This window comes from Triturus cristatus, chromosome 6 (assembly GCF_964204655.1).
Source record: "Triturus cristatus chromosome 6, aTriCri1.1, whole genome shotgun sequence".
NCBI lineage: Eukaryota > Metazoa > Chordata > Amphibia > Caudata > Salamandridae > Triturus > Triturus cristatus.
Window position 1 is genome coordinate 1342837850 of NC_140589.1, and position 27827 is coordinate 1342865676.

The following is a 27827-nucleotide window of genomic DNA, read 5'->3' on the forward strand; positions in this document are numbered from 1 at the left end:
TTGATTTTAAAAATATCGGAGTGTTTAATATCGTTTGCAAAAATATAGTTGTCAAAAATATATTTTTTTATTGTTGGTATGTATTTTAGTAGACATGGTATATGTATGTGACGTATGTTTTTTGCATAAGAATTGTTTGTATTTTTAATATATGTGTTACATTTTTAGTAGTTATTACATTTTCTTATTTGACTTTTGCGTTATTAGGGTGGCGGAAGGTCCACCACGGCCGTGCCTGTGGTGGCGGTCCTTCCACCATCACACAGCGATATTCCCACCGCTGAATTAGGATGGCGGTGGGAATCCCAATAAGTCCGCGGCGGACGGAAAGTCCGTCCGCCACCGGTCCACCAGAAGTAATCAGTCTCATTGCTTGGCGGACGGAAAAGGGGGCATGAAATGGCAGCGGTGCCTAGCAGGCACTGCCCGTATGATTACAATGCTGGCGTCAGCCAGCCTCTCCATGGCAGTGGAACCACCATGGAAAGGCTGGCAGAGGCTTGTTTCGGGGGCCCGTTGTGGGCCCCCTCTGTGTTGGAGGCGTGCGCTGGGGGGTACCAATGGTACGCCCCTGCATTTCTATGCACTAAGTGGCACGCAACGCGTGGTACCTGCCACGTAGTGCAGGGAAATGCGGTGCATGCCATATTAACATTGGGTACGGTGCTGCAGCCAGCAGCACCGTCCGCAATGTTAAATGCCCTGGATGTGCCCGCGAGTATGGCAGGCGCATCCTAATTGTAGTGGTGGGACCGCCGCATTTCTTGCGGGCGTTCCTGAACACCTCAACGATGGCAGGCAGACTCAGGTCCGCCCGCCATCGTAATGAGCCCCATAGTTCTGTAGCGGAATGTGGGTTTATAGGGGAATAGGGTGGGAAGTCATTTAATTATATTACATTTATTATTCAATTTTTATTTATTCATATTTTTTTAATTGAGATGGTATAGTGTTAAAAGTGTAAAGTAATTTTTAATTAAATATTTAATAATTGGTTGTTAATTAATTAATTGGTAATTAATTATGGTAATTGTGTAATTAATTGTAGGTGTGTGTTATGGTGTTTATAAGTGTAAAGGGTCAGAAGTAATGTACTTTTAGGGAAAGTGTTGGATTGCAGAGGGGTAAAAATTACTATTCTCACTCCAATGAGTGTAACAATAGGGAAAGTGTTGGATAGCGGAGGGGTAAAAATTACTATTCCCACTCCAACGAGTGCAACAGTAGGAAAAGTGTTGGATAGCAGAGGGGTAAAAATCACTATTCCCACTCCAATCAGTTCAACAGTAGGGAAAGTGTTGGATTGCAGAGGGTTAAAAATTAGTATTCGCACTCCAGTCAGTTCAAAATTAACAACAAACAAAATAACAACTACCATAAAAAAATATATATATACATATTTTAAAAATTAAAATACAAATATATTTAATATTAAAAATTAAAAACAATGAATCCAAATTATAATGTTAAATACATATGACAAATACCTACAAATATTACATTAAAATAAAAAATACAAATAATTTTCAAACAAATAAATATTTTTTATTGGAAATTATTTAGAAGCAAAAATATTATTTAAAAAACACATTTTTTATTTCCCACCCTATAATACCACACAATTCACAACCCACATCTAAATGTAAAAAATCAATTAAAGAAATATATTAGAACACATACATATTAATTAACTTCCCACCCCTATAATCCCCACAACCCACAGGTAAAATTAAACTGTAAAAAAATTCATTACACAAATAAAATGTATTTTCAATCAAAAAACTAATAGTATATAACAACTAATTATAAAGTAAGTAAAACTAATGTACTCCCCACCCTTTACCTCAATAAAACCAAAACCCCCCAAAAGATAAGCAATTACCGTAATTAATTATCAATTAAATAATTAATAATAATAATGATCAAATAATTACTAATTAATTAAACATAAATTACTTCCCACCCTTCACCACTATAAACCCCACAACCCACACCTAAAATGAATTACACAATTTCCATATTTAATTTTCAATTAATTAATTAATGTTAATTAACAACTATTTATTAATTAATTAAACATAAATTACGTCACACTCTTTACCCCTATAAACCCCACAACCCACACCTAAAATTAAGTACACAATTTCCATATTTAATTTTCAAATAATTAATATTAATTAACAACGAACTACCAATAATTACAAATAAATTCCTTCCCAAAGTTTACCCTTATAAAGCCCACAACATGCACCTAAAACAAATGACACAAATACCATAATTAATTACCAATAGATTAATAATAACAGCCAATTATTAATTAGTTAATAATAAATTACTTCCCACAATTAACACTATAAAATCTCAATTAAATAAATAATAATAAATAAAAAATAATCATGAATTTATTATAATTAAATTACTTCCCACCCTATTCCCCTATAAACCCACAACCAGCTAGGGAACTAACGAACACAAAATGTAATTAAAATAAAATTGATAACTACAAAAAATGTAACACATATAGTAAAAATCATAAACAATACTTATACAAAAAAATACATCACAAATATTTAAATTATAAACTAAAACACATAACACTAATTAAAAAATCTATATTTTAAACAACTATATTTTTGCAAACGCTATTAATGATTTCTATAGTTTTGAAAATGATATTTCTTACCTTGAAATCAGCATTGTTGACCACGATATTTTTGCTGCCAATATTTCTGTGACACGATATTTACAATTTGATATTTGTGTAAGTCGACAGTTCTAACTCAATATTTTGTCTAAATATCCTTCTTGTTACCTGTTGCCCCCAGAGGCACCAGGTAGCTCCTTGGGTAACTGATGCGTAACTGATGCCAAAGTTATGTTGGAAATCAACATGCACCTGGATCAAATGATGTCTTTCCCAAGTGTCCTCAGTAGCCCATTAAGTTAATAGTATAAGTATAGTATGTCAAAATATGCCTCCTAGAAGGTGAGCCTCTAAATGTGCTTACACACTGCGCCGATGTCAGTAATACAAAGTGATGCTTTGCGGGCCATAGCAAGCCTCTGCTGTGGGTGTCTGTGGCCGGGTGGCAGTCCAAACGAGACGCCGGGAGACACGTGGTGTTCAGAGCTCCTGTTGTTTGTTATTTGATATCTACCCTTGAATCTGATAATAGTGATAGAATCTATGATAATTTTTATATTGACATTCGCACATAAGAACGAAATCACACCACTATTATCAAATTGCCTGTCATGAACACTCCATCAACACCAACTCAGAAATACACGGTCAGGCAGGCTTTGCGACCTAGGCCTGATGTAACTGATTGACAGGTCACACGTGCGGTGGCACGTAGCCAGCAGACAAATGTGCGAACAGGAAATTCAGTTCAATTATCCATAAGTGCAGTGACACTACAATGGTTCAGGGAGATTGGTCTCAATAAAGCACACATGTCAAGAGAGGTGCGCACATTCTCAAAACACCATAAAGTTAGATGTCACCTGAAGTTAGGAACACACAGCCAGTCAGGACACAGCACACACAGTACATACAGTGAACATGTGGCCCACATGCCGGACATCTGGACACGTTACCCACAGGCCCCCATTGTGTCCATGCAAGCTCTAGGCCCACCTGCATTTGTTATCAGCGGCCTTATTTATGACTTCACAGGTAAGGCCTGCAGTCTTTTATTAAAAAAGTATGGACGGAAGCACTTTATGATACCCAAAGAAATGTATAAAACCCTGTTCAGATTGATTGTATTTGAGACAGTCCTCAGACCCATTCTGCAACTGTGCTTTCAGCCAAAACAATTTATTTTGTTTTTCAAGGCAAATTATAATTTGAGCAACAAATCAGTGTGGCTTCTGCTCGTGATAGTGAATTTGAGCCCATATTTACAACAAGATGTAGACATGAATATGCAGCAAAATGGTGTATCTTCCTGAGGCTGGTGAATTGAGGAGAAATTGATAGTTTTTATGCAGGAAGGCACCCCTTCCTGCACAAAACTATCCTGACCATAATGCAGGTACCCTTGCACAATGGCGTGAGGGTCCCTGCATTTGCACTAGCCAGCTAAAAGTGAACCAGCACAAGGAGAGAGAAGAACTGTGCCATTTCTTTGACGTTATGCCACAGTTCTGTTCTCTCCCTTTCACGCAATGCAGCATAACAGCTTTACTTTCTGTTCTTTGCAGCGTTGCACTGTGTTGCATACATTATTTGTAAATATGCCCATAAGATCTTTCTATTCTTTCACTTACCTTTATCCTTCCAAGCTCAAACTGGAAAATGTTGGGACTTGTGGCCTGTGCAAACACAGCAGGGAACAACTTGGTGCTTGGTTCTACCTAAAATTAAAAATATAAGAATACATTTCCAAACCAGATTTGAAACAACATTGATAAGTTTCAAAGAAAGTGAACAGAAATCACGGCACTGTTTGTTAGTTCGATATCATTTCAGTAGGTACATTTACACAAATGTTTAAAGGCAACATATCTAAAGAGCTGATTTACTGATTCATTCAATTTCACATTTAATGCATATGTTAGAAAAGCAACAAATCCTATGATTTTCCAATTCTGAAATTAATGATAGGTTGAAAGGTGATCTACAGTGCCAACAGGCAGGGAAAGGGTACATAGTCATGTGGTGGCCAGAAAAAGACTGAAGAGGTTAAAAACGTATTGACTACAACCTCAGTGGCTGACTGCTTTGTTGAACAGTTGGTGTGAGAAAAGCCAAATGATAGAGGCAGATGTTTCAGAATGAGACTTCCAACACAATAACAAAAGATTCATCTTTGCTGTTTTTTCTGAAGCAAAAGACAGCAAGAGAAAAGGACACAAGATGAATATCTGTGGATCTTTAAACAAGGAAGAAGGGCCTTTGCCTACAAAATATATAATGCCAATGGTGATCTGACTTTCTGGTGAACTAGAAGCTGCTGTTATGCTCCTAGGTGTAATAAGACCACATAAGTGTACTTGGATATATAATGAGTTTTTTAACACTCCAGATGTCAATACTAGTGTTTGGAACATTGATGATGTTGGCATCATCTAGAAAAGCCAAAAGGCTAGGCAGGAAAACCTGTGCACAAGATTTTTAAAGCACTCCTGTGATGGGAGTCAGAGTTTTGTGGTAGATCACGAGTCCTAGAATATCGACATGTGGCTTAAACCAGACAATGGGCTACTGTAGAAGACTGCAAGTATGAATCAAGAAATATTGGGGTCTATTAGGATGGCCGTCGGAAAATAACTCCGACCGCCATGGTAGCAGGAAAACACCACCCACTAGGACCGCGGCATAACTGCTGGTCCAATTAGTATACTATGCAGTCTAAATCCGACCGTGGCGGTACGATCTCGGCATATAACATTGCGGGCTTGCTGCTCCCAGCAGCACTGCCGCAATGTCTAAAAAAGCATGTCCAGCATATCCTTGCACTGCGTGTCAGGCACTGCACAGTGACTGCCACCTGATACAGGGACATGTAGGGGGGTACCATGGGTGGGCCCCAGTGCACACACCCCCAAACACATTGGGGGCCCGCAATGGGCCCCTGGAGACATTCTCTGCATGCCTTTCCATGGAGGTTCCACTGCTGCGGAAAAGCTGGCTACCGCCAGCATCATAATCATGCCGGAGGAGCCTGGCCCTGCACCGGCCCCATTTTAGTGGTCCAGCTCCACTTTTCCGCTGGTAGCAGTCTGCACGCTTGCCTGGCGGGTGGAAAATCTCATCACAGCGGTCGTCACCGCCATGCTAATGGGACTGGCGGGTTTCTGGGTTGCGATCGTGGGCGGATGTCTTCTAACTTTTCATCTTTAGGAAACCAGACAAAAAGGAGTGCTAGGGAGCCTACCACCCTTTTGCCAGCTTCAAAGTCAACATTTATGTTTTCTATTCTGAATTAATGAATTTGGAAGAACAAGATATCTGAAAGAGTTTGAATTACTGAGGAATAAAATGAATTTCTTCAAGCCTTTAGTATTGTTTCTTGCAAATGCAGCTGTTTATTACATACATATCTGATTAAAACATATTCCCATTAATTGACAGCTATGTTATATTAGTCACATGCAAAACTTGCTAAATTTACTAATAACGTTTATTCGTGTAGTTGTTGTGTTCCAGCTTATGGTCTTTTCGATTCAAATACTATACATATTTCTAGAACTTAAGAACAGAAATTTGAAAATAATGTTCTTTGCCTTATGTCTGTACTGCAATAAGAGTTATGTGCTTTTATTTTTGTTGCCATTACATTGACAAGGTACATCATTATGCTGCACAAGGGACTCAATAATATCAACTATAAAAAAGCTGGAAGCAGAATAGTTTGTTAAGCAGATATTCATTAATACTGATATGCCCCAATATAACATTTTAAGCCCATTAATTAACATCTTTTTCATAAACTACTGTAAATCCTACTTTGGTATTGTTGAAATTGTGAAGTTTCCATCTTTCTGCCTCGCCAATGCAATTGTGAGATACCATTTACAAACATCTCATTAATAAACTATTGGTAATCATACTTTTTTATGTTGCTGATATTGTGGAGCTCCATCCTTCTTCCAATATATTTTAGTGAAGGCAGCGATTTAGATGCATACATTGCTATGTTGGCGTAAGCGCGTTAGATGTTAGAAAAGCCGTCTTGCAACTTTTGCTACTTTTGCACACAACACTGCAGAGACATGTTATTATTTGAAAGCTGCTTGCTTGCCTTTTCTTCACATGGGAGCTGTCTGTTGTTCGCATCCCTGGACGTGCGCTGCGACCTTGGTCTGAACATTGTGTGCAAAACACTCTGAGCCGCCAGACAATGTATGTTTTTGAGTTCAGGTTGATCGGCCCACTCTCTAGCCATAATATGCACACAGCTGCAAATACCTGGGTGTCGAGAGCCTTTAATATTACTGTTTGCATGCGTTAGAAACACATTCTGGAGAAGAACATTTCCAGGCGCAGAGCAAAGCTGATCCTGTGATGTGATTCACCTAAGCTGATCTTTACGGTATGGGGTTCCCCATTCAAGCCTAGAGACCTTCTATTAGTATAATAATACTAGCCCACTAGCGAAGGGAAGGTGGCTGTATTCCACTGTCATTTGTAATATGATTTCTCCCTTCATTTTCTATGGTACTGTAACAATGCTGATGGTTTTAATTATAATCATGTGTCTGCTTATGTTAGCGAAAGTACTGCATCTTAGGACACGTAGTTTATAAAATAAACCTTTTAAACTTTACTGTGTCTCTAATTACTCTTGTTGTGGACTGATATGAGAATAATAACAAATAGGTATTTCTGATTCCCACCATTCCTGAGAGTACTCTAAGTTGCTTGTTCTGGGTTGTCTATACATTGGGACCTATGAGAGAATACGGATAACGAATGGGACACAGATGCTGGTCGGATAGGGGTTCTGGGTACTGACGTGAGTTTTTGGTACACCACAATTCACTGAGGTCCTGGTTTCCTGCGCATAGTTTTGTGCATGAGCAGAATCCCTGCAACAGTATCATAATGGCATTTCTCTCCAGTGCAATAGTGAAATAGAGCATTATCCACCACGTAGAATCAGAAATATATATATATATATATATATGCACATATCCAACCAAACACCAGTTTTGTTTGAGGAACTGGACACCGACACCGCAAATTCATTTGTATTGTTTTGCATTATTTATTTGATTATTGTGCTGTTACACATTTCAAAAGGATCCCCTGCCTCCTCACACACTGAGCTCCACTACTCTCCTCCTTTTGTTGGGAGGGCAGTTCATATGATGTAATAGACATTGACGACATACTGCCAAGTTGTTAACAGTGCATTTTCATATACATGAAAGACATCTGTACAACCCAAGTTCCACTAATGTGACAGCTATTGCACAATTTTTAGCTTTGACATATTATAACTCTTAATTTAATTCTATGGTCTAACATCTCTCAAAACATAAATAATAATGAAATTACAAATAATATTCTTTATATTCTTACTCTTTAGTCCTGTTTCCTGATTAGACTATTGTCTGTCTTTTTTCAGTATTTTCAATTATTTTCTAGTTAATTTTTTACCTTTTATTCGTAACAGAAAAAGTGACTTATTGTGCTACTCAACATTTAAGACTTACTAAAGTGCTACGGTGCTGTACCCCTTAACTATCAATTAATGGCCGGTCCTGATGGCTTTGTCCCCAACTGACCCTTTCCCGCCTATTTTGACAATTGTAAGTAAATTCTAAGCATCTAAGTCTAACAATCTGACAACACATTAGGCAAAGGGTTTCATAGCTGGAAGGGACGAGTTATCCTTGAAAATTTGAAAGGTTAATACTTAAATTAACAACCGCTTGCACTTATATTCCTGGCAGGTTCCACTGATCAATACTTAGCACCTCTCCACTACCTCATAGACTCCCATTTACTTTACCATCTCTCTTATTCCACAAACTACTGGGGGTAAGGTGTACATACCTAAAAATAAATTTAAAATGTTTTTCAATTTCCAAGATTCCTAAAAGCGTTGATTAGATATGCAGGTTCTTACGTCTATCTAACTAAGAACAGGCGGTGAATGCAGATTAATTCTCTAGAGATGGACATACCGATCTTCCTCTGAGTTGAGACCCCGGGGGATCTTAGTATCAAGCATTAATATATACAGTGATTCGAGTTGTCTGAGTTTCATCGCACGATTCTCTCACATAATACGAGAGTTCATTGTGTTTCCCCTCATGGATATCATTAATGTGCACTGGGACGGTTCTATCTTTGTGTTTTACCGCCCTTAGGTGTTGGAGAATGAATTTATATATATATATATATATATATATATATGTATGTATATATATATATATATATATATATATATATATATATATATATATATATATATTCACTGAAAAAACCATAGGTTTCACACAAGTTATAGTTAGCTGTACATTTCACTCGAAAAAAACCAATGAAATTCCCCCGTTATAGTTAGTGCAGGCAACTATAACTCACGCGACCGCAATCCTCTGCTGATGCTAATACTGTATTTAGACACTTATTTGCCCATGTCTTCTTCCATTAAATTTTAGCTATACATATATTACAAATATTTTTTTTTCATAAAGACACATATGTCATCAGCAGAGGATTGCGGTCGCGTGAGTTATAGTTGCCTGCACTAACTATAACGGGGGAATTTCATTGGTTTTTTACGAGTGAAATGTACAGCTAACTATAACTTGTGTGAAACCTATGGTTTTTTCAGTGAATTTGCAAGGTTTTTTTAAATGCTTAATTCCTAACTATAACGTGTGTGAAACCTATGGTTTTTTCAGTGAATTTGTACGTTTTTTTAAATGCTAAGTTACTTTACGCCATTCGTGGCGTGCGCGCCCAGTTAACGCAGTTCGTTCCGTGCGCGCACAGTGAGCACGCGGTGCGCTTCGCGCACCGCGCGCCCACTTTACGCAGGTAGTGCCGTGCACGTACGGTGGTCACGCGGTGCGCTGCGCGCACCGCGTGCCCACGTTACACGGGATGGGCCATGTACGCACGATGTGCTTCGCGCACCGTGCGCACATGGGGGACATATTATGTGCTTCGTTGTGAAAGGTATTCATTTTTAGTTTCCTTGATTTATAAATATGCCATGCACAAATGGTGCCCTTCGGGCAACATTTGCACACGGGGTGGGGAAAGTGTGGATATTTTTTTTGTTTTTAATAATTTTAACCGTACGCGTACGGTAAGCGTAATCGGCGATTTTCTGAAAAAAATTAACATTGTTTTTTTGGCCTTTGGGGTTGTTGGGGGACACCTATATCGATGCTGGGTGGTTAAGAACTAAATATACTACCCCTTTAGATGTTTTTTGACTTTGTTTATGCTGCCCCCCTCAGAGTGCGAGAGAGAAAATGGCGGCCGCCGCTTCCTGGTTTCGACCGATTCGAATGTTTACTTAGATCGAACAGCCAATCAGAATCGCGCACGCGCACATCACCGTACGCGTACGGTAAGCGCACCGTAAGCGCACCGTAAGCTGGCTCAGATATATATATTGATTTAAAGGCTATTTTCTCAGAATCTACTGAACAGATTTACACCAAACCTACAAAAGGCACTTCCTTGACCTGTAGACTACCTCTCTGCCAAATTTCAAGGAACTCTGTTCAGCCGTTCGGGCTGTAGCTGTGTCTAAAGGTCCTATGGAAAAATGAACAGAAGATGCCTGCTGTGGAAAGATCACTCGCCAGGTAAGTTCATTGCCACAATCATTTATTGGAGGGCGCCAACATGGAAAAAGCCAAGCATCACAGAAATCAGTCCATACTGCCGACGCGTTTCGTGATAACACACTTCTTCATGGGCAACAGACTTTGAAAGCGCAGGCACTGCAATTTTCGGCATCAGTTTTTAGATTATAAACCACGCCCACAGGGCGCGGCCACTCCCGTGGCTTCTTGGTCTTTGTAGTGCCTAATATTTCTCAAGTGAGCAGTGGTGCCTGTGCAAATTATAAAACAGTTCAAATCAGCAGTGGGTTGTGATGCATGGCTCAAGTCCTCGCCAGCACTCTCATACCCCAACAAACCGGCTCCTGGCCCATAGGCAGCGGCGTAGTTCGACGTCACTGCTGGAGTGCTGTGAAGCACCGGGATACTCTCCGCGGCTCAGGCGGGCCGCAAACCATCGAACAGAAGATGCCTGCTGTGGAAAGATCACTCGCCAGGTAAGTTCATTGCCACAATCATTTATTGGAGGGCACCAACAAGGAAACAGCCAAGCATCACAGAAATCAGTCCATACTGCCGACGCGTTTCGTGATAACATAGGAAAAAGCCAAGCATCACAGAAATATATATATATATATATACATACACATATATGTATATGTAGAGTCTTAATTTGGGTCACTATAATAATTATAGATTAAAAAAGTAGAAGTATTTGGGTTTTAGTACTGTTCTTAATATAAAAGATGCCCTAACAAACACTGATCATGGGTGTATGCGGTACAACATCCCTGTAACCAAGGGACATATGTCCAGAAGTATTCAAAATCTTTTAGAGAACAATTTGAGAAGGTAAAGTATTAAAAAAGGAAGTTTTTATCATCTTCATGTCATACTTAAGACTTTCACATATTTAAATTTTTCTCATTGAAAGTAGCCATTTTTAGCAGTAGTCTTAGCTATACTGGATTATTCTAATTATACATACTGGGCTCACTGAAAGATTTGCTGGCGGGCCTGTAGAGACAATAAAATGTGGCAGCATGGTTATTCATTTTCGTGAAATGGCTAAACCATGTGATACCAGCTTTCCAGCACTTCACTGGTTTCCAGAGGCTGAAGCATATATTTTAAGTTATTGTGCAGGAAGGAAAACACCACAGACTCAAAACTCATTAAGGAAATAGTTTGTACTATACCCATCAACGAGTCAGAAGAGACAATAATTTAAAATGATTATAAGTAATGCTGGGTCTTTTCAACACTGGCCACCCAGATGTGAAATGCAATTGTAAATTTCAGACAAGCAAAACACCTTGTGGTCATCAGGCACCCACAAAAATATATATATTCACAACACATGACATGAAACAACACAAATGTACCCTAACTTTTATCCAAAATGTACTTTTACAACTTCACTTTATATGAGCACTAACCCTACCTCAAACTTTATATTGCATCCTAACCCTACAATCAAGTCTAAGCTTACACATAAGCCTTCATCAACCAACACTCTGACACTATCCCAACCTAATCATGAACATTTCCCAAGTCATGCCCCTAACCTTTAATCTCCCCCAGCCACGGTCGAAGTACTTGTGTTGATGTAAATATCTTTAAATATATTATTCTATGTAGTGATATGCATCCATAGAATGTTATCAATGTAAGGGTACATCAATGTATTGAATTTCATCACAGCAGGCAAGGAGTCTTCCACTATTGCTGATTGAAGTCTTGTTGTGAGTTTCCTGGGGGCCATGTATACGTTCCTAGTTTCCCACTGGTCGCTGTCAGGGGATATTACTTAGAAAATTGCCACAGTAACCACTCTCACATTTCTATACATTATGATATATTTCTGCTCTGGAAAAGTTCATTGTACCACTAAAACTATTATTGAGCTCACCAAAGGCAAAACCCAAAACGAGTGCCTCCTCTAATTACTTCAACCCAGCCCACCTTTTGCACTTTCTGGTATCGCTCCAGAAGGTACATAGAGCAGGGAGCAAGAAAGTGTTGATGGGACTCAGCTGAAATAATTCACTTTATACCGGAGCTATCCATTTTCAAATGGCAAAGACAGTCAGTTGGGCCTTGTTACTTCCACTCATCCATGGACTATTATGCCTGATCCCTTTGAAGCTACTGTTCAGACAAATTGTATTTTACACATTTTATATGTCCTGCTATCTAATTGTCAGTCTGGTGTTTAGGCACAAAGTTCAGCCAGCCTCACTGCACCGGAGGCAGTGCTGAGAAGGAAAGGGCAAACAACGCTAATAGAGATTTGGGGTCTGACACATGGAAAGCAGGCATTAGGCAACAAAAGATGTTAACAATTCAGAACTTCAAAATGGTATAGGGACAGTCTCCCCATGAAGATGTGTGTCTCACTGATAGTTACCGGCCTAACCATGAACTTGAAACTATTGTTTGTACTGTAACACATGTGTAACAAAGTAAAGAAAAGTTGCACATTTATTTAAAAAAAATTGTAAAAATTGGTCTGATTTGTGAACAATGTGCATGTTTTTCATTACTGCAATACATAAGTTCAACTGTAAATAATAATCATTCATACGCCTAGAATTAAAAATGGCATCTAATGTTTCTCAAAATACTTCTTGTGTGCTTTAGTCTGACTACTAGCTTTTACTCATCGTTTTTGTGCCCATCTTAGCAACCTCTATTTATTCACAAGTAGCAACCACACACTTACATAAAAGAATTGATAATTAAAACAAATAAAAGTAAAATTTTAAGCCATTTGAGTCAAAGTGGCGTAATGTTACTTCAGGTGATGTCATCTGGAACAAAGGGCATGCGGTATAACTCTTGCTATTCAAAATGTAGGATTAAACCTTTATTTACTGGATGCACACATCTACTATACATGGGGAAATAGCCTTTACACCATGGCTTGATCCATGATGTGCCTTAACAGCGTTGTCTGAACCGTATTCCTTTACCACTTAAGTCAATACAAGTGATTAGAACGATTTGGCTCAAGGAAAGCGTTGTTGGATTAATGTTGGACTTAAAGTCGGACACTTCCCCTGCTGTTGCAGAGACTGGAGTTGAAATAGTAAATTACACTATTCCAAAGTCCAGCGCTTTCTCTAAGGCAAGTCGTTGTAACGACTTGCATGGTAACGGAATGCATTGTAAAGACGCATTCGTTGTTTGGACCATGTAAATGAGGCAGGCGTGATTAATGCCTCTACGGTTCCGACATACAATCCTACACATGCTGCCATAATAATATATTGTCCAATGTAGCCAATAGAGACCTACAATAATGTGTTCATTCAATGGAAGATAATACCATTCTTGAAATCTTGGTAGTCCTAGTCCTAGTGTTCTAAACTGCTTTTTCTAGCCTTTTTCTAGTACACTTGTAAGTACCCGCTTCCATTATCAAAGTAATGGCTATTTCCATCGAAAATGACTGAATTCAATGACATGCATTTTTGTTATTCTGATGACTGCTCTAAACAGATTTTAGATCCTATTTATTCCACCTTTGTTTCATGTGCAGGTGTAATTTTTTTTATTACAGTATTTTTCTAAATTCTGGACAGGAATTCAGTTGTTCCCCAACTGCAGCTCTGAAGATATTATGAGCCACTTTTATTTCACTTAGATGTTTGAAAGGGCTTCATGAGCAAACATTAGCATAAATGTTGCTATAAAAGCAGTATTTTTTATTTTCTGTGGAAAAGTCCTTGGATTCAGCCTGTTAACAGTTGAATCTGAAGAGAAGAACAAGTTACTTACCTTCGGTAACGCTTTTTTGGGTGGATACAGTAGCTGCCTGTGGATTCCTCACCTTGTGAATATCCCCTGCGCCAGCAACATTCGGAAACTTGTGTAGCTCTCCACGCCGACGAGGACGAAGTCACAGAAGCACGGCTTCGCACACGGCTCCGCTGACATCACTGGATCCATAAGAGGACCTCGTCGGCATGATGACGTCAGTTCCTCCGTTTTTTCCGTGCCTTCGAGGCATACGGACGGACTGACAACAATATATATACAGTATACACAGTACATAATATACAAACCAACACACACAGTGTGAAGACAATGCAGGAAGGCAAAAGAAATAACACACTTCCTTTGACATTAATAAATAAATGTTGACACATCATCACTATTGTAGGTATACAAGTGTGGACAACGGGGAGGCGGGTGGGTCAGTGAGGAATCCACAGGCAGATACTGTATCCACCAGAAAAAGCGTTACTGAAGGTAAGTAACTTGTTCTTCTGGTGGATACATCTGCCAGTGGATTCCTCACCTTGTGAAAAGATTCCCACAGCAGTCCCACTCCCGGAGGAGGGTGTCCACCCTTCTATACCAGAAAGTCCTGAAGGACGGAACGAGCAAAGTGTCCGTCCCTCCTCACCTCGGAATCCAAGCAGTAATGCTTCGCAAAAGTGTGGAGGAAGGCCCAAGTTGCCGCTCTACAAATGTCCTCCACAGGAACACCTCTAGATAAGGCAGATGTAGAAGACTTCGCCCTGGTAGAATGAGCCCTTATACCCTCGGGAGGTTCCTTACCGGCCAAAGAGTAACAAATCTTGATGCACAAGATAATCCATCTGGAAAGGGTGCGCTTGTGCACCGCTCTGCCTTTCCTGCAGCCAACAAAGCCCACGAAGAGCTGGTCATCCACTCGAAAGTTTTTAGTCCTATCGAGGTAAAAGCTCACCGCCCTCTTAGGGTCCAAGCGGTGAAGCAGCTCCTTCTCTTTGGAAGGGTGAGGGGGAGGATAGAAGGTAGGAAGGGTAATGGACTGCCCCGGATGGAAAGGAGTTACCAACTTTGGCAGAAAAGCAGCCCTGGTCCTGAGTACCATTCTTTCAGCATGAATGGTCAAGAACGGGGGTTTTGAAGTCAGAGCTTGAAGCTCACTTACCCTCCTTGCCGAGGTAATACCAATGAGAAAAACTGTTTTGAAAGACAACAGCCTTAAGGGACACTTGTGCAAGGGCTCAAAGGGAGAACCCATCAAGTAAGTTAAGACAAGAAATAAGTCCCATTGAGGCACAATAAATGGAGTGGGCGGAAATTTGTTGGTCAGGCCCTTAATGAACCGTAATACAATGGGTGATTTAAACAAGGATGGCTGATCCGACAAACAAAGGAAAGCCGACAAAGCCGATAAATAACCCTTCACAGTAGCTACAGCAAAACCTTGCTGAGCAAGAGAGAGAGCAAACTGAAGGATGTTGGATAAACGAGCCCTCAAAGGGTCAACAGACTTCTCCCCACACCAATGGACACATTTGGACCACCTATAGGAATAGATGGACATGGCGGAGTGACACCTGGCAGACAAAATTACGTCTACCACGTCAGGCGGGAGAGAAAAAGAATTCAGGTTGTCCCGTTCAATCTCCAGGCATGAAGGTGTAAGCTCTGGAGGTGGGGGTGTAGAACCTGCCCCTGCGCCTGCGAGAGGAGGTCTGCCCTGAGAGGGAGACGGAGCGGAGCGCACGAGGAGAGGTGGAGAAGATCTGTATACCACACCCTTCTTGGCCAATCCGGGGCGATCAATATGACTTGGGCCCTGTCTTTGCGAATCTTCCTCAGAACCCGAGGAATCAAGGGTATGGGAGGAAACCCGTAAAGGAGATGTGAGTCCCATCTCAACTGAAACACGTCCCCCAAAGCTCCCTGCATCGGATACCGGAGGCTGCAGAATGACGGGCAGTGAGCATTCTCGTGAGTGGCAAACAGGTCCACCCGTGGAGTTCCCCACGCCCGAAAGACGTGACGAACCACCTCCGGATGGAGCCTCCACTCGTGGTCGGCAGAGAACTGCTGACTTAGACTGTCTGCACGCACGTTCCGAACCCCGGCCAGATGATTTGCCATCAGACAAATCTGATGACCCTGAACCCAGGACCAGAGCCGCAGAGCCTCTCTGCAGAGACAATGCGACCCTACTCCTCCCTGCTTGTTGACATACCACATCTCAGTAGTGTTGTCCGTCAGGACTTGAACCGACTGACAGCGAATGGAAGGGAGGAAGGCCTTGAGTGCCAAACGTATCGCCCGCAATTCCAAAAGGTTGATGTGAAGCAACCTTTCCTCTGGAGACCAAAGACCCTTGACCTCCAGATCCCCCAGATGTGCACCCCACCATAAAGTGGATGCATCCGTTATCACTGTGGCCACCGAAGGAGGTAGATGGAAGGGCTTTCCTTGAGACAGATTGCCCTCCATGCTCACCAAGACAGATCTGCTGCAGCTTCTCTGGAGATCCTCACAGACTCCCTGAGATCTCTGTTGTGCTGATACCACTGCCTGCGGAGTCAACACTGGAGCGTTCTCGTGTGCCAGCATGCATGGTTGACCAACAGAATGCAGGAAGCAAACAGACAGAGCAGACGAAGGACCTTCAGGACTGGAACGCCCGCTCCATTGTAAAACAAGGGAATCATTTCCTGTATGTCGAGAATCCTTTGAGGAGCAGGGAATGCTCGACACACAGTAGTGTCCAGTACCGCCCCTATGAACAGGTTGCGCAGAAAGGGCACCAGGTGAGATTTGGGCACGTTTATCGAGAAACCCAATTTGTACAACAGCTGGGTTATAACCTGCAGATGATGAAGCACCGCTCTGGCGACTCCGCTTCAATCAGCCAGTCGTCCAGATAGGGGAAACCTGGAATCCCCGATCTTCTGAGATGGGCTGCCACCACTGCCATCACCTTGGAGAAGACTGAAGGTGCAGTAGTAAGACCAAACGGAAGGACCGCAAACTGATAATGTTGCGACCCTACCGTAAAACGGAGATACTTCCTGTGCGACTTCAGGATGGGGATGTGGAAATACGCATCTTGCAAGTCAATCAACACCATCCAGTCCTCCTGTTGCAGCGCTTGAAGAACCTGCGCAAGGGTGAGCATCCTGAACTTCTCCTGCTTCAGAAAAAGATTCAAGATCCTGAGGTCCAGGATTGGACGCAGCATGCCATCCTTCTTCGGAATCAGGAAATACCGGGAGTAGCATCCCTGACCCCTTTCCTGCTCTGGAACGACCTCTATCACACCTTTTTTTAGTAACATTAGGACTTCCTCCTGCAGGAGAAGAAGGTGGTCCTCAGAGAAAGCACCTTGGCAAGGAGGGTAATTCGGAGGGAATTCCCGAAAGGGAAGAGCATACTCATTCTCTACAAGATTTAGAACTCAAAGGTCTGTAGTGAACGATTCCCAATTTTGTAGGAAATGGGTAAGCCGACCCCCCACAGGACCAACATGATCCAGAATGGTGGATCTAGGGCTGCTTTGAAGTGGTGGGAGGGAGGGAGGAAGAGGAGGAGGAGAGCTGACGACCTCAAGCACGACCCCTGTTCCTGCCCCTGTAGCTCTTATATAGGGTGTTTTGCTGCTGCTGTTGCTGCTGCTGCTGAGGCTGCCTGTAGGACCGAAAGGACGACTTCCCAAAACCTCTTTATCTCCTATAAGAGGAACCTCTAGGCTGTGCCTGCAGGCCCAGAGACTTGGCCGTGGCTTTGCTGTCCTTGAACCTTTCCAAGGCTGCATCCGCCTTTTTCCCAAACAGCCCAGAACCATCAAAAGGCAGGTCCAGAAGTGTTTCCTGCACATCAGGGGAGAACTCTGAAGATTTGAGCCAAGCACTCCTCCTTGTGTCGACCGAGGAGCTCATGATCCTGGCAACAGAGTCCGCAGTGTCTAGGCCACTCTGGATAACCTGACACGCAGCCGCCTGAGTTTCCGACAGGACTTCATTAAAATTCTGCCTGTCCTCCTCAGATAACTTAGGAGCCAGCTGTTTAGCAGAATCCATGAGAGCGTGGAAATAATGGCGCAACAGATAGGTGGCATTTGTTGACTTTAAGGCCATACTCTCCGAGGAGAACACTTTCTTGGCTGATTGGTTGAGCTTTTTAGAGTCCCTGTCACTAGGAACCTGTGGAAAGGCCCCAGAAGACTTCTTTGAGCAGGCTGCCTGAACCACCAGACTTTCAGGAGAAGGATGGGAAGTAAGAAAGTCCGGATCTCCTGGAGCTGCCCTGTACCTCCTAGCAACAGACTTAGATACTGCCGGAGCCGAAAAGGGCTTACGCCATACCTCCATGACTGGTCCAGTGATGGCATCATTAAATGGAAGTAAAGGCTCTGTCATGGTGGAGGGAGAATGTAGAACCTCAGTAAGGATGTTAGGTTTAAATTCAGCAGTTGGTAGCTGTAAATCCAAAAGCTCCGCTGCTTTCCTAATGACCGTGTGGTAAGGAGCCACATCCTTAGAGGGAGCATCAGTAGGAGGAGTAAGCTCCCATTCTGGTGACAAATCAAGACCACTCGCCTCTTTCAATTCCTCAAACAAGTCATCTGACTCCATAAGCTCACTCTCTTCCATTTCTTCCACCTGGTACCTTTGCTCCTCCAAAATTCTCTGTGCTTATTGCCTGGACCTAATCCTCAGGACCGGCGTCGGTGGCGCCGCAACTGACTCCGACAGAGCCAGAGCCGGCGTCAAACACGGATCTGGAGGAGCAGCCAGAGTCGAACGAGGTCGAGCTAGAGCCGGGCGCCAGGAAATGCCAAGACGGCATCGCCGGGAAGAATGGCCATTGGACCCATGGGACCCGAAGGTACTCCAGAGGGGTACATCGCACTCGAAAAGACGCCATACATAGCATTTAAATAATGCGATGGGTCTTGTCCAGGGCCTGGAAAGGGGGGGCAAGGCTCAGATTGAGGCATTACCGGACCTGGGCCAATCGGCGCCGACGGTGGAGCCAGTGGAGTCGAAGACTCATCAGGAGCAGAGCCTCTTCAACCGGAGCCGGAGAATGCGTCGGCGTCGATGATGGAGCCGGAGAGCGCTCCAGAGAAGCCGCAGGTGAAGACGGGCAAACAGGAGAAGCAGGATTTGACACAGAAGGAGAGGGAGAAACATAGTCCTTACGGCGTCGAGGAGTAGGTGAAGTCGATCTCAGAGTCGTCTCCTTATCCGAACGGCTTTGAGAGCCATGCCTCTTCTTCTTTTTATGTTTCTTCGACTTAGAAGCACGACCCGACATCGACTTCGACCCCGACCTCGATCTGGACCTCGATCTTGAACGTCTTCGACCTCTCTTCTCTTTTCTCATCTTCGCTATAAATAACTTAGCTTCTCTTTCCTTTAAGGCCTTTGGATTCATCTTGCGGCAGCAAGAGCATCCCTAGAAGTCGTGATCCGATGACAGGCACCAGACACAATCCTCGTGTGGATCCGTAATGGACATGTGTTTACCACACTCTCTACACGGCTTGAATCCTGACTTCTTCGTCGACATCTTGAAAAAGAAGCAAGAAGAAAGCAGAAACACCAAGTAACTAGCAAAAGCTATGGAGAGTCCCAGAAAACCGTTAGCGTCGACGGCGCGGAACAAAGGGAACTGATGTCATCACACCGACGAGTTCCTCTTATGGATCCAGTGACGTCAGCGGAGCCGCGTGCGAAGCCGTGCTTCTGTGACGTCGTCCTCGTCGGCGTGGAGAGCTACAAAAGTTTCCGAATGTTGCTGGCGCAGGGGATATTCACAAGGTGAGGAATCCAGTGGCAGATGTATCCATCAGAAGTCTCCTACAGCAAGGAAGGTTTTCTACAAACTTTGATATGATAACAAAATACGGATCCCTTTGCCAATGCTTTATGAGGTTTGGGCACTTAAATGGAGATAAAGATTTGGAAGATAACCCACAGGGGAACAGTGAACATATGGTGAACAAGAGCGAGAATACATGACTTACAGAGTGCCAAACAATAGCCTCAAGAAAAAATGGTCTAAAAGAGGCAGAAAATACTCTCAGGACCTGAGAGCACAATTAAAACAAGGGTATTAAACACACACAGAAATCGTAGGATGAGAGTTGCAAGACCAAACCCCCCATGGAAGTACCCTCCAAATTGGGCCAACCCATCGTCAGGCTTTACATTTCAACAAACATGGCTAAGGTGACAATAAAATAGTAAATGTTACACTACATGGAAACTCTATAACAAGCCAAGGCATAAAAACCCTAGATTCCTTCTTTCCTTGTTGTTCAGGAGAGTAGCAAGGTTGCCATGTAGCCTAATGCATGCACGGAAAATACGCTTCCAACCCCAGTTTGGTCATGATTTCTTTTCCCAATTTATACTAAACATGTAAAGAATGTAAAGTGAGCAGACATAAACCGTCAACGTCCAGGAGGTCGGAGGGTATCCCCAATGAATAGTTCTGAAACGCAATGGGGCTACATTGTACATTTTACAACACAATTTCCCTGGAAAATTGGCTACCACGCAAAATGTTTGAGGAGTAGAGGAGTAGTTTTGAAGAAGAAATCAGAAAATGTTCAAAAAATTCATTAGGCATGGGCAGAATTTCAATTACACTGGACTAATTGGAGCAATTTCATGAATTCTACATTACTCTTTGGTGTAGAATTACAGATATTAATGTGATTATGCCTGCTTGCCTAATTTAGACTAATTTGGGGGGAAAATGCCGACCGCAAGAGCACATTTACTGAGTGGAGCTCACTATTCGTATTCTGCTACACTTAGCACTATTTCTTAGCACAAAATGCATCCTCGGGTCAATTTTAGCCAGATGGGGGCATTTTGCACAAAGAAAATAGCACTAAATGCCAGGAGTAAGTTGCGAGAAAATCCTACCCTAAGAGCACATTTAGTGAGCGCGAGTGGGTGCTCGCATTCACTATTCATGTTTTGTTGCATTTAGTGCTATTTCTTAGCGCAAAATGCATCCGTGCACCCATTTTGGAAGTGAGGAGGCATTTTTTTAACTAAGAGACAGCACTAAACACAGAATTGCTCTTTTTGTGCATTTTTGCATAATCTTGCTGAATTCATAGGTAATTCCACACTCGGCGATGCGGCGAGCGCAAAGTAAGTGGTTTTATTTATTTTTTAATTTTACTTTCCCTATCCCATCGTCTGTCCCCTTCCCCCCTCACCCACCGCCCTCGCCTGCCCCACCACTGTTACCTGTGCCAGCCATGCCTATTTAAAAGAAGTTTAAATAAGTGTCTGTGGCGCACAAAATGATGGCTATTTACAGCATATTTACATTGTGGCGCTTTTTGCAATAGGTATATTCATCTCATCCGATATTTGGCAAATCACAACCCTTTGGATCATCACGAGAATGTATACAAAGCCTTGAAATGCAGTTTAATTAGTGCTCGTTGTAGTTTAGCAGGCAATGTACAGTGCGTTTATATGAGATTGACGTAAATTAGATGTTTTGGCACAAATCGTTTGCTTGATATGACGTTTAACTGCAAATTTGTTTCAACTGTTGTTAAAGGATCGAATGCAAACCCTCAAACATCTTGCACTTCCTTAAAAAAAAACACAGCTCTGCTTTATTGTTATTTCCACCTGTCATCCATAATCCATAATTATTTTTTTTAATACTTAGTTTTTTTCAGAGTGCAAAACAAACAATAGAGTTCAGTTTGCAGCTCTGGCTGAAGTATTTGAGGAGCTGGGCCCCTCACACCTGCTAAATGATTTTTAGAGTGCTAGATTTAGCTCCGAAAGCATCTCGACACTGAAAGAACAGATGCAAAAGACACCAGGTAAATATAAATAAATGAAAACAGATGATAAACACAACAAAAAAACCTTTGGTGTTCTTCTTAAAGAGATGACTTTATATCGACCTTAGATGAAATGAGAGGCTGTGCCAGAGGTCTAGACCTAGGAAGTGGAGCAAATGTCCCCCTATGGGAGCTCGAATTACTCATAGTGTGTTGGTAAGCAACACAAATTTGCGCACAACGATATGGATGTGCTATACAGAGAAAAGCGTTCTGGAAAACAGCGGCGGTCAAGCTCACAGATAATTTTAAGCATCTTGTAATGAGCTTTAAAGCTGACCGTCTGTCAAACGGATAACCCATAGAGGAGCTTTAGGAGACTCAAACATGATCTAACTTCTTCAGCAGTGAAACTATCTAGACAGCTAAGGCACATATCAGCAAGGCCCGGAGTTAAAATTATCGCCGCTTTAGCGTCCGTTTTCGGACGAAAAGCGGCAATAATTTTTAACGCCCTATTAGCAAGGACACGTTAACGCTTGAATCCTTGCTTCTTCGCCCTTTCCCTTAACGCTCAGCTTTGCATCTCTAATGAGATGCAAAGTGGGCGTTCCTCACAAGAATAACGGGAGAAATGTCGCTAAGCGACATTTCTCCTATTATCAAGACTCATGCTAAGAAGCATAGCGACAAAAAAAGTAGCGATAACCTCTGTTATCGCTACTTTCCTTACGCCTGCTTTGAAACTGACTTAGCCATGATATCCTATGGAAGGTGGATATCATGGCTATGTATGTGTAGCCCTATCAGCAAGCTATCGCCAAAAGTTGTGCGATTATCGCTGCATTTCCAGCGATAATCGCACAGTTGGCAGCTTGCGCTCTGAATTTTATCGCTTTGGAGATAAGCGTTGCTGATAGCACGCTATCTCCACGATAAAATTCAGAGTTGGCCAGCGATAATTATCCTCGCGCTAAGTGCGCTGAGCGATAATTATCGCCGGCCCTTGCTGATATGCCCCCCAATTTGTAATTTTTGAAAATCAGTAAGGACAGTTTAAGAGAGACCAAAATAAAAGATGTTACTATGCCTGCTGCACCAAAGAAAGCATCTATCCTGCTTGCACATCATCAAACAGTTACGTACCTGATTTCACATTAGCTCGCTGGTTTATATGTAGTGCCTTATAAAACAAGCTTTTGTTTCTCTTGAGCTCTTCATGTGTCAGTAGCTCCGGCCGCCTTTGAGGGATGCCCAATACTTATCATGTCACAACTCAAATTGCTTAATACCTTGCTGGCCCTTGCTACATTAGGAATCCCGGGAAGAGGTGCACTGGATCAAGGGCCTAACCAGTATCCAGAGGCTTAGATCCTTCTCACCGAGAATATCTGTCTCTAGGGCGGTCTATCACAGGAGAATGTGATTTGTCTCAGACCACCAAAGCCAACTCCATCCTCCACAAGAAGTTGTGAGTACAACAGTTCCAGCTCTGGAAGCATTGACATAATCCAACAAGGTCGAAAGATCTCAGAGACCATTGCAGAAACTGTGAATCTGTGGCATGTGGGGGGTTATGTAGCAACAAAAAGGTATTTAAAGTAAACTTTAATAATCCAAATTGCACAGCCAGTTACTTTCCTACAAATTGTGGAGCTCAAAATCATGACAGCATTTTTTGGGATGCCTGTAAACAATACAGCCTGCAGAACAAGATATGAAAGATACTCAAGAAGGGTCATAGTGGCAAATGATAGAAAATACAAGAACAAGTAAGTGTATTAGAATAAGTAAGCTACAAAGTCATGCGGTTAGGCATTGTCATTAACCGCAAATATAACAAACAATAAAAATGTTAAGGAAGTTCCAAAGGTCTTGGTTCAAGCTAACACGTAGCAAGGTATCTGTAATCAAAGTTGTCAAACGGAGATTGTAAATGGAGTGTAACAAATGAATAATGAGAACAACAGATATTTTAAACTCACAGAGGTCAAATAAGCAAAATTTGACGCAAGTTTACAAATGAGCAGGTGGCTTGCAGTCTGCAAATACTTATGTGGAACTTTTGATTTGCACAGATCTCTAACATGCATGCAGAAATGAGACAAGGCCAGGCACTGATTAAACACAATTTTAAATCACTCCCAAATACACAACCTTGGAAAATTGTGCAGGATCATGCACGTATTGGGAGTTATGTTATGTTAAAAATATTTGTAGAGCACACATACACCATACGGTTTCTTGGCGCTGGTAATAGGGAATAGCTTGCAGCTAGTTGATTCATTCATAAGCTTCGGAGAACAACCACGTGGTATTCCCAGTTCAGCGGGCAAAGAATTCGACTTCCAAGGGTTTCGAAAGCTACCAACTAATACAAGTTCTGTTTTGTTTGGATGTAATTTTAAGTGATTGTGATTCATCATATTGCGTATATGTTACATAGTTGTCTGAAAATTCAGGATGGAGTCAGGAGAATTATCAATGGTGAAAATTAATTGGAAGTAGAAATTGAACAGGTGCGGGAAGAGATGAAACCTGCAGCACGCTACCGGTCAGTTTCACTTTGGGTGCCATACATTAGGAGAGTGAGTTGGACTGATTGAGTGCAACTGTCCACAAAAGACGTGAGCCATTTGAGGGCAGATCCCTGGAGCCCAGCGTCCCTAACCTGGTCCACCAAGAGACCATGGTCGACCATGTCGAAAGCCGCAGATAGATCAAGGAGCAACAGTACATGGGCAGTGCCCTTGTCTGCTTCTTTCCTCATTTCGTCTAGTACCATCAAGAGTACTGCTTCAGTTGAATAGGAAGGGCGGAAGTCAGCTTGATGAGAGTCAAGAAATTGGGACTGTTCCAAAAAAGAGCAGAAGCAGTTAGCAAAGTGCGCTTCCAGTACCTTAGTCAAGAAAGGCAGCGATAATGTTCATTCAGTAGAGAAAGTGTAGGTTCAGGGCATGCATAAAAAGCTTTCTTCGGAATATGAGGGGGACAGCTGTCAAGAAGTGATCCAGATTTTGCTTTAATTAGCAGATCAAGAAAGTATTCTCTACTAATTGTGGGGAACTGATACAGGAAATGAGGAATCCGAGATGTAACTAGATGAGTGCCACGACAGGGGTCAGCGGGTATCCTGGCTTTGATGGTCATGACTTTGTCAATGAAAAAGGTGTTCAAGGCGTCACATAATGATTGGGTGGAGGGGAATTTTACTGTAACTCTATCTGGGTTAGATAACTGAATCAATCGCAAATATATATTTGGATTAGTTCGTAGCATTCAGGATCTTATTAGAAAAGTAGGTGGCCTTAGTTTGTAGGATAGAGTTTTTATATTGCTTGAGTTGGTCTTGGTAGATAGCTTTTTTTTATATGGAGAGTAGTTCTGTCTCCAGATACGTTCAGTATGGCACAGGGCTAGTTTTTTAAGTTTAAGGTCTTCTGAGAACCATCTCTGAGCATCGTGGTGCCTGGCCGTTTTAACTTTCCTAAGAGGAGCATGAGTGTTACTGGTGGCCTCTAACCATGATTTGATATTTTCTTCGTTTTGGTTAATGGTAGAATGTTTCATAGGCACTGTGGTTGCCAACGAGGCAGGATTGATTTCTTGCAATGAACATTAAATACAACTAAATATTTATAAATGGTCTAAGTGCTTTGTATCTTTCAGTGATCAAAGTCACAGGGAGTTAGAATGGCAAAAGTGTGACTCAGAGCTCGAGTTTGGATGCTGCATTTGAAAAGCAGCACAAGAGCCATCAGGGCATGATGAACTGTCCAACAGTATTTTTGATAGCTATTAAGCACATGCCTAGAACAGCCTGCACTCTCCACTGTTGAGGCAAGGGACCCTGGTTGCTGCCTGTTGGTTTGAGGCACTAAATTAAGGACTTATTTTACTCTGGTGTATAAATGATAGAGTATATATGGTGCTCGACCAGCTTAAGTGTGGGACTTTATTGACCCTCACATACTGTATGCAGTAAGTGCTGCTTTACTGCAGTGATGCTTGCTAGCTTGCTATGAATATGTTTTTACAGTTATCAGTGCATGGGCAGCTGCTGCCCATGTGCTTGTGAATGGAAAAAAAAACGTATTAATGGAAATAGTACTCTTATAAAGCAGTCCATGATATATCTGCGTTTCTTCTGATTGTGGGGACAAGGGGAAGAGTAGCCAACGGAACAACAGGTGGTGTCACTTGAAAACAGATTTCTGGCCCATTATTCCTCAAGTTGCTGTAAAGCCTGCCCTGCATTGCAGGAGATGAAGAGAAGACATCACAATATGCCATTCCACACTGCACTGACAGAACTGTGGCCTTCCTCTGTCTTCTTCTCTATAACATAAGCTGATACAGAATCGGGATAAAGGTTGGTGAAAACAGATTGCTAAGATAAAAGATACTGTAAGAAAATGTATGAAACTCCCAACAAAGCAGAATGGTGAGTCATAAAGGCTGTTTAACAGTATTACATAATAAAAATGTATCGCCAAATATGCTGGTGTAGCACCTTAGTAAGCAAAAACATCAGGGAAGGATGCAAATATTGATCTACTTTGGAAAATTCCTAACTGAGCAGAAGATGAAGGATGTCAATTCCGCACATAAACTCAAAAGCAGGCAGATGGTGGATACTGGATTAGATAAAGGGATATTTTGTAGAAATCTCCAACCCTCAGTTAATATGAAATAGTTGAAAATAACTTTTGAGGGTCAACCACACTTTTGTAATTCAGCAAAAAAAACAGGCCCAAAAATGGAGAAATTGTCTTCAGTCTCTACTTTGGGTCATACACTCAATAATCTTGGCAAGGGTTAGAAATACTGTTGAGTTTTTATGATTGATATTTATATATATATATATTCACTGAAAAAACCATAGGTTTCAGGGGTGTTATAGTTAGCTGGACTTTTCACTTGTACAAAACCATTGAAATTCCCCCGTTTTAGTTAGTTCAGCTAACTATAACTCGTGCGCCCGCAATGCACTGCTGATGACGTCACATATTACATCACTCATGACATGGTCAGTGACATCACTCATGACATCACTGATGACATCTCAAATGACATCACTGATGACATCACTGATGACATCATCCAGTGAATGTGTGTTTTTCTGAAAATTAAATGTTTTATATATGTATATCTCAAGGTCGATGGAAGAATAAATGGGTATATAAGTGTCTAAATTGATGATTTGTTTTTGAAAAATTGATTGTGTAACTGACTGATTAAGTGTATCATAGTGAATACATGGCTTAGTGAGTAATGTTTAAATATGTAAATATCTGTATCAGTCTCTCACTTTGTGTATAAGTGGCTGCATGGGTTGGTGAGTAGCTACATGGGTGTCTATATAGGTTATTAGTTGGTTTTTTGAGTATCAGTCTGAGTGTCTGCATGGTTCGGTGGGGGGTATTACGTAGTGCATAGGTGCATGAATGAGTGACTCACTGTTTGTATGTGTTGAACACAGCATGTGTGCAGGACTGTATGGGTGGATGAGTGTGTGTATGGGTGTGTTAGTGAGTGAATGACTGTCTCAATAGTGTCTTTATGAGTAACTACATATGTTTTAAACTAGTATATGTGACTATTGGTGTATATATGTGAGAGTGAGAGATTGAAAGAGTTCCTGTATGAATAAGTATGTGTTTCTATAAGTGATTGTTTAAAAGACTAAGTATGTGTAAGTTTCCGTAGAAGTAAGTGTGGTGGTGTGTGTATAACTGTATATGCAAGTAAATGTATGTTTGATTCTTTATTAGCATGAGTGACTATGTGTGTGAGTAACTCTATGGATGAGTGGCATTGTGTAACAGGATGTATAGGTGCATGAGTACATATGATGAGTGAGTACATGTATGAGTGACTGTATAGGACTGTTGGTGAATGAGTGGATGTGTATGTGGATCTTAGAATTACTGAAGAGGTTGTTGTAACTGGTATTGGTATGTCCATTGTTTTGAAAATTTTAGTC

The 27827-nt window shown here is 41.7% G+C and overlaps 1 protein-coding gene across 1 annotated transcript in view; it reads right to left on the reverse strand.

The window, feature by feature from the left end:
- RYR2 (ryanodine receptor 2) overlaps nucleotides 1-27827 on the reverse strand; it is a 3458987-nt gene that overhangs the window by 1541361 nt on the left and 1889799 nt on the right. Inside the window, exon 33 of the mRNA XM_085612346.1 lies at nucleotides 4276-4362. Coding sequence (XP_085468472.1) covers nucleotides 4276-4362 — 87 coding nt within the window. The remainder of the gene's footprint in view (nucleotides 1-4275; nucleotides 4363-27827) is intronic.